The sequence below is a fragment of the Poecilia formosa genome, unplaced genomic scaffold (genome assembly GCF_000485575.1).
Source record: "Poecilia formosa unplaced genomic scaffold, Poecilia_formosa-5.1.2 Scaffold480, whole genome shotgun sequence".
In the NCBI taxonomy this organism is placed as follows: Eukaryota; Metazoa; Chordata; class Actinopteri; order Cyprinodontiformes; family Poeciliidae; genus Poecilia; species Poecilia formosa.
This window is the reverse complement of record NW_006800419.1, coordinates 138,227-146,343: the sequence shown is the minus strand read 5'-3', so window position 1 is coordinate 146,343 and position 8,117 is coordinate 138,227. Positions and strand designations below refer to the sequence as shown.

The following is an 8,117-nucleotide window of genomic DNA, read 5'->3' as shown; positions in this document are numbered from 1 at the left end:
CTGTGGATCGTCTCCCTCTGGCTGCTGAACTCCAGACTGAAACTCGTCTTTCCTCCTTCAACTCCGGCTGAAGAGAAAAGGAGGAAGGACATCGCTGCAGCTAAAACTCAATATTGTTTGGTTTTCATTCATGCCATTAGCTTTTGGTATTCCTGCCAATTTATATTTGTCTTATTAGTTTTACTAAACTTAATTTTATTTGTATTTTTTCATTTATCTACCTGTGATGTTTGTTGTGAAGCACTTTGGTCAGCTGAGGCTGGAAATGAGCTACAGAAAGAAACTTCGACTTGTTCAACCAATCGCTGAGCTGCAAACCTCCATGTTAGCTAGCAGGAACGGCATCTTCCATTTTTCTCTGAAGCTCCGTTCGTCTGAATGTGAGAATTCAGGCTGATGGAGTTTATGTATATGAACCACCAATGTGCTAATAGTTAGCGTGAGCTTCTGCTAAACACCGTGTGGACATCTAGTGCTTTAGCCTCACCGGTCCAGCCAGGCCAGCAGGCTCTTGGCGGCGGCGATCAGCTCCACCACGGCGCTCAGGAACTGGTTGGAGGGCTGATGGGAGTTCTTGTTCTGGTAGGCCGGGTTCTTCCTGCGCTGCGTCACGGCGCCGCTCAGGTTGCGATGCGCCGCCCTCATCTTCCCCACCAGCGTCTGCAGACAGTCTGACTCCACGCTGCAGTTCTATGGGAGGAGACAAAGGACAGCTGGACTACGTTTCCCATGAGCACCAGCAGCACCTCCTCCTGTTGGATTCCTGAGTCGATGCTCCAAGAAGCTCAAACACCTGAAAACAGCTGAGCTCAGGTAAACATGAGTCAGCAGAAAACCAGCCACACGTTGAGCTGCTGGCCGGTTCTGATGATGGATCAGCTGGTTCCTGTGGTCCGGACCAGCAGGATGAATGCCAGCAGCCCTTTGGGGAAGGGTGGGGCCGCTCTGCCAGAACCGCTCTGCCAGAACCGCTCTGCCAGAACCGCTCTGCCAGAACCTCTCTGCCAGAACCTCTCTGCCAGAACCGCTCTGCCAGAACCGCTCTGTCAGTGGCCCCATCGGTTTCCTGCAGGAATACCTGAACCTGAAGTCCACCAGGAGTTCTACAGAGCCTGGACCGTTTGAGGTCCACACTGCAACTCAGAACCACCCCTTCCCGTTCCCCGGTCCCGGTACCAACCAGAGAGCAGAGCAGGTCCACGGCCTCCAGAACCAGCTCCTGGTGCCCGACCCGGGCCACGCCCAGTGCCAGCAGGTCCTGGTGGCCCAACCGGAGCAGCTGCTGCCCGCCGACCCGCTGCTGCCGGAACGCCGCCACGTACGGCTGCAGGCTGTCGTCCAGACCTGGAAACAAATGTTCACACCCAGGAAGTGTTCACATCCAGCAGGGGGCGCTGTGGGGAGGTGTTGACACCCCGCTCCGGTGCTGAGAGCAAACAGCTGCTGAGTCAATATTAACCGACGCCTCGCTGAAGAAGAGAGTCTGCTGAATCAGAACCGCCTGAAAACCCACCGGGCTCATCAGAACTTCCTTGTATTGGCTCCAGACCTGGAAACTACGGAGGGCTGATCCTGACGAAACTCTCAGAAAAATCTATAAATGGATTCAAACAGTAACTAATGGTCTAATTCTCTCTTTATTTCCTGATCCAAACGAACCAGAACCAGAACCAGAACATTCCCTCTGGGGTTGAAATGATTCCTCAAATGATTTGAGTTCCTCGATTCTTAAAATTTGTTGACCTGCCTCAAAGCTTCGTTAAATTGTTTTATTATTTAGCCGCCGTGTTCCGGCCGGGTCGCGCTCTGACTTCTGCCTGAGTTGTTGAAGAAAGCTAAGTGTTAGCAGCGCAACGTCCAGTTTTCAAGTTCGGCCTGGAAGGATTTTACTGATTCATGGTAACGCCTGGGCCTTTAAATGAACATCCTTAAAATGATGCCTGGAACCAACTGGGAACCAGCTGGGAACCAAATGGGAACCAGCTGGGAACCAGCTGGGAACCAACTGGGAACCAAATGGGAACCAGCTGGGAACCAAATGGGAACCAGCTGGGAACCAAATGGGAACCAGCTGGGAACCAACTGGGAACCAGCTGGGAACCAACTGGGAACCAGCTGGGAACCAAATGGGAACCAGCTGGGAACCAAATGGGAACCAAATGGGAACCAGCTGGGAACCAGCTGGGAACCAAATGGGAACCAACTGGGAACCAGCTGGGAACCAAATGGGAACCAGCTGGGAACCAGCTGGGAACCAAATGGGAACCAGCTGGGAACCAGCTGGGAACCAAATGGGAACCAGCTGGGAACCAACTGGGAACCAGCTGGGAACCAACCAGTCGGGTCGTTTGGCGGGTCAGCAGATGCTTGATGAAGACTCCACCATCAGGAAGATTCCTGCTGGGAATCTGAACCGGGTCGGGAGGGAAACCGGATCAGAACCATTTGTTTACTTTCATTGAAGTTTGATTTTAATAATTTTATTTAAAAAGAAAACAGAAACGGTTTGTAGAAAAGTTTTTTATCAAGACCCTGAGAATGCAGAACAGAACCAACCCGTCTGGGTCAGGGAGGTTCTGCTCATTCTACAGGAAACATCCATCTGGTTCTGACCTGGCCCGGTTCCAGCAGAACCATCTGGGACGGGTCGGTGGCTCAGCAGGAAGCAGGATTTCCTGCTGAGCTGAACTCCTTGAATCCAGAGAGCTGGACAAACAGGAACCGACCCGGTTTGTCTGGGTCAGAACCAGAACACGTGAGGTTCTGCTGTCTGAGCCATCTCCTGAAGAATCGGGTCGTTCAGAACCTCTTAATCTGTGATGAGGAACGCCAGCTGTTGAGCGTGGCGGGTTTTGACGGGTTCTGGACTCCTCCTCCTTGCTAATGGTACCAGGAACCAACTGGGTCGCTGGAACCGCTTAGCTGAGGCGTTCTGCACCTGCCAGGAACCCGAGGAATGTCGACCCGTCTCAACATGTTGGCGTCACTCCGACGCCTCCGGGATGGATCCGCCCAGTCGCTTCATTCTACAGAACCGGTACCAGGTTCTGGAGCGTTCCAACAGAGGCGTCTCTCTGGTTACGTTATGAACTTCCTCCTGGTTGTTTGTTTTTAAGCAGCCAAATCGGACCTGGAAACAGAACCGGCTGAAAGTCCTGACATGAAATGGTTAGCATTAACTTCCGTTTCATGGAGTTACAGTTAGCAGTTAGCAGAAGTGTTAGCTTCTGGTCATTTTTAATATGCTTAGCGGTGCAGCATTAGCTTCTGCTAACTGTATACATCAATTTGGCATTAGCATAGCTAAAAACATTTTCATCTAATTTGTAATTTTTGTGCAAAAGTTAATTTTCCATGACAACCATGGTGGCCATCTTGAAAAATATTTTTTTTAAAGTATGGTTTCTATAAGTCCAACTATTTGTGATTTGACACAAAAAATTAACCTGTTATAAACATGAACAAATTTAGTGCAAAAATAACTTACTGGATGACCATGTGCGTAGCGGTTTAGCATCTTAAGATTTTCAGCGGCTAACGTTTTCGTTCCCTGGGAACATCTAGGCCAATCAGGTTCCAGTATTTGAAATGTTCTGACATCTGCTGCATCAACATAAGTCTCTGGTCCTAGTTTCTAGGCAGAGGGTTACAGGCTGTTGGTTTGGAGGGACAGAGGGCGGTTCTGATCCGTTCTGGGTCGTTCCTGTTTACCATGTGATGAGCAGCCAGACCACACAGCGTTGGACCTGAAAAACATCTGATCCACATGCAAACCCCTCAGGCTGCTAACCGTCTGCACTCAGAGGCTTCTTCTGACTCACCGCAGCACTGACTGCTACTGGAGCATCACCATCCACAGCCACTCTGACTTCAGCTCCCTTCAGGATAAAGTATTTTTAATTGAGCTGAATAAAACTTCCTGTTTTATTCCTGACTTCACTTCCTGTTTCCATTTTAAATGTTTGAATCTCCAGCTGGTTCTGATGCTGTAAGAACACTTCCGGTTCGGTTAGAGTAACCGACAGCCAGAAGCTGATGGATTACCCGGCGGTTCGGATCCGGAGCCTGCTGAACTACCAGGAGGAATAACATCCCGAACCAGAACCATCAGCCTCACCTCTCATCCAGTCCTCCACCTGCTGCGGACTCCACCCGCTCACAGGCTCCATGTCGGAACCGGGCTGGACCCAGACTGGATCCGGCTCCCCGATCCGCTACTCGGACATCTTCTGATCGGAACCAATCGGAAGCTTCCACTCAGACTCCAAATCCAGGGAAAAGTTCTGCAGAACTCTGTCGGAACCGCTCTCTCTGAGTTTAAACCTCAGAGAGAAGGTTTAAACTTCGGATGGAAGTTCGGGTGAACTCGGTTCGAACCGCTCCTCCTGCACTCCGACCGCCTGAGGATCCGTAGAAGTTCGGACAGAGTTCGGGTCGAACCGAACCCGCCGCTGCGCTGCGTTCTGACCAAATGCTCCTCTAGGCAAGCTGCGCGCTGATTGGTTGTCATCGCGCAGGACTTGGACACGCCCCTTTGGGCTTTCCTCCAATCAAATGAGACGAATCCCCTCGCCCCTTGACCGAGGCGGTAAACAAAGCAGCTCAGTTCGACCCGGTCGGAGCGGTTCGGTTTCCCAGATGATTGAATTCATGTGTTTATTATTATTTGAGAAAAATGTGCTTCTATTATTTCTTGTGATTTTGGTTTAAAACCTGACATTTTTTCCTTTCTTCACAAACCTGATCTGACCTTCCAGAAAGTTCGAGTTCAAACCGGGTTTTCATCCGAACTTTAATTTTCCTGCTTTATGTTGCTGATAAACTCACCTGGATTCAGATTCGTCCCAGTCTGATCCCGGTTCCGGTTCGGTTTCTGGCAGTCTTCTTGGTAAACTCCTGTTTTTATTTCAGGTGAATGAACTGGAGCAGATTTGAACGGAAACTCTGCCCCCTGCTGGCAGCAGCGCCTGAGATACACCTGGATCCCAGGGGCCTCATGTACGAATCACTCATATTCACACAAGATGTGCGGCTCCCGGGACTTCGGCAAGATGGCGACGTGGGCCACGTACCACTCTGAGCTCCATTCGTGGAGCCCTCAACCAGCTACATAAACTGGCCCTTCACACATAATTTCATCTCCAAGTTGGTCCCGAACATCCACGCTCTAAAGTAATAAAGTAACTAAAGTTTATAGGTAATAAATAAATAAAGGTAATAAAGTTTTTAAAAAAGAAAAAACTAATTAAAACGAAAAAAAAACAAAGATTATTGAACTGAACTTTTTCAGTTTTAAATCTTTTTTTTTTTTTTGCAGTTCCAAAATGATAATTTATAAAAAATAAAATTTAAACCAATTTAATATCCAATTTAGCTCCATAAATTTCAGTTTGAGTATGTCAAAACATAATTTGAAAACTGAAACAAAAAGATCAAAACTACTTTTCAGAGTCAAATCTTTCCTTACTTTTTCTTTTCAATTTCAACATTTATTTATTTTTTTTACAACCGTTTTGGTCTCAATTTAGCTCTATATAATTGGTTAACTGTTCTGTATTCTAATATTATTGGCACATATTTTCTGAAAGAAGTTTGGTTTTCGATTAGCTTTTGTTAGAAATGTTTGTTCCTACACAAACAGAGTATTTTTATGTATAGTTAAGTTAAACATCTCTATTTGAAGTATCTGGTGTGGAAGTGTTTCCTTCAGCTCCAGGAGTTAGCCTGATCCCACTGCAGCGTTGCTCTGAGTTTAAACTGATCTGGGTTTGGACCGGTCCACACAATGAAGCAGGGAAACAACTCAAAGAACAAAAACATGATTATGAACTTTTTACAGATGATAAAGTGACTTTTTATGTTTGGCAGTTTTATTACTAGTCTATAAATGCTCAAGGAGACAAAACATTTATTGTATTTTATTATAATTTTAAATTTAAAGAATTTGTCTAAATTACTGTTGCTTGTAATGCCTTATTTTCACCAAAAGATGGCGACAAAAAGCAGCACTTGGGTGTAATAAAACCCTAGGGAACAAAGATTGTCTATAAACATGATGTGCGTCAGTTTTTACAGTGTTTACCTGAAAAGATGAGTTTCTTTAAAAATATTAAAAGGTATTTAAATTGTTTGTCTTTATAAAACACATGTAAATCAATTGTATTAGAAATAATTAAACAACGCAGATGTAGCCAAAATTAACAAAAATTCAAGGAATGAAAATGATTGTGTAAAAATAACCCTCATGATTCTATTCTATTTTAAAGTTTAATCTGCTTTTAGCCTGTTAAGTATTATTGACCTGAATATATAAAGGCCTAAATAAGTTCAAAACTTGAAAATTAATAATGTCTATAAATAAACTCTGTACAACACATAAGAACTATGCAAAACTTTATCAATCCTCTTAAAATATATTTCTACTGTTTCTGCTCATGTCCTCTCTCAGAAATCACCTCAGAGTGAGCCCTCTCCCCAGTATCTGGTCATGGGTTTTTGCTCGGAGTGAGCCCTCCCCGCTCTGTAACGGATCGTCTCCTCAGATCCGCTGCGTACCGCTGCCGCTCGGACCGTCGCCGTAGTTTGGCGGAGAAAAGCGGCTCCATCCTCGGCCTGGAGCTGCGTGGTCCGGCCGGAGGACCGACACCTTTGGACTCGCAGGTATTGCTGCAGGAGCCGGTTGGTTCCGAGGGAACAGTTCGTGTAGGGCTCAGTTCTGGATGGACACTGTGAAATCGGAGGTAGTTTTTAACTTTTTCTTTTTTCAAACTCTAAAACCCAGTTTGAGGATCGAGCTGCTGTCATACATGCTGCAGTTCATTTCTTCCTCTGTGGTAATTCATTCATTACGGTTCTCAGCCGAGTTCTGGTCCAGATGTTTCCAGATGTTCTGCTGGTTCTTAAAGAGTTAAACCGTCGATGGTTCGTGGAAAAATCTGAATGAACCTGTGACCTTCCTCACATCGATTTTACTTTATCGAAATGATGAAATATTAGAGAGGAGGATGGGATACGTGGGTTTGACGGGATAATTCACCAAAATCAGTCTTCCATATAACTATTGTTCTCCTGAAGTTTAGGTTTTGTGTTTGTGCAGAAACTTTAGTGGGATGGAACCGGATCGGGTCGACGGATCTGGTCCACCACAATACGTCTGTAGGAATTAAATGTGGAAAACATGGTGACTCGTTTTGAAAAGCTTTTTGTGTCCAACAGGATCCTGAAATCTGTTTCTGCAGAGGAAACGATGATCTGGACCCAAAGATTCACTAAACAAACCAGACCGAAAGTCCAGGATGTGAAACCTTCATATTAAACACAAACTGACAAAAAGTCACTAAGCTGCTGTTGGTGAGGAGAACCGGGTTCTGAACCTTTCTGTTAAACATTGGAGAATCCTGTCAAAGCTTTTTCATTTAGATAGATAATCCTCCTTCCTGCTCTCAGATTCCCAATCCTAAATCCTGCTTCAGATTATCAATTCAGCTAGTTTAATGTTTCACTTTGATCAGAGTTTTAGTTGAAAGTTAAGAAATCTGAAATGTCCTGGAAAGTTCTGCAGGAAAATATCCCACTCCAGGTTCAACAGATCAGATCCAGTTTGTTCAGATGAACAGGGCCGAACTGAGGAGGGTGTGGGCCTTAATTATCGTTATACACCATACCTTACCTACCCTACCTACCTTACCTACCCTACCTTACCTACCCTACCTTACCTACCCTACCCTACCTTACCTACCCTACCTACCTTACCAACCCTACCTTACCTACACTACCATACCTACCCTACCTACCCTGCCTTACCTACCCTACCTTACCTACCCTACCTTACACTACCCTACCTTACCTACCCTACCTTACCTACCCTACCTTACGCTACCCTACCTTACCTACCCTACCTTACGCTACCCTACCTTACCTACCCTACCCTACCTTACGCTACCCTACCTTACCTACCCTACCTTACCTACCCTACCTTACGCTACCCTACCTTACCTACCCTACCTTACTCTACCTACCCTACGGTAGGTAGAGTAGGGTAAGGTAGGGTAGCGTAAGGTAGGGTAGGGTAGGTAAGGTAGGGTAGCGACCCTACCTTACCTACCCTACCCTACCTT

General features: G+C 46.1%; 2 protein-coding genes across 2 annotated transcripts in view; one reads left to right on the top strand and one right to left on the bottom strand.

Moving 5' to 3' along the window:
• LOC103156409 (connector enhancer of kinase suppressor of ras 3-like) overlaps positions 1-4,661 on the bottom strand; it is an 11,013-nt gene extending 6,352 nt beyond the window's left edge. Inside the window, exons 1-3 of the mRNA XM_007578445.2 lie at positions 4,118-4,661; positions 1,181-1,344; positions 488-690 (exon numbers count right to left, since the gene is read on the bottom strand). Coding sequence (XP_007578507.1) covers positions 488-690; positions 1,181-1,344; positions 4,118-4,169 — 419 coding nt within the window. The 5' untranslated portion in view covers positions 4,170-4,661. The remainder of the gene's footprint in view (positions 1-487; positions 691-1,180; positions 1,345-4,117) is intronic.
• A 1,162-nt stretch (positions 4,662-5,823) lies between these two features.
• The window catches only part of LOC103156419 (serine/threonine-protein kinase D3), a 30,605-nt gene continuing 28,311 nt past the window's right edge, over positions 5,824-8,117 (top strand). Inside the window, exon 1 of the mRNA XM_016664326.1 lies at positions 5,824-6,740. The gene's annotated coding sequence lies outside the window, so the exon portion shown is untranslated. The remainder of the gene's footprint in view (positions 6,741-8,117) is intronic.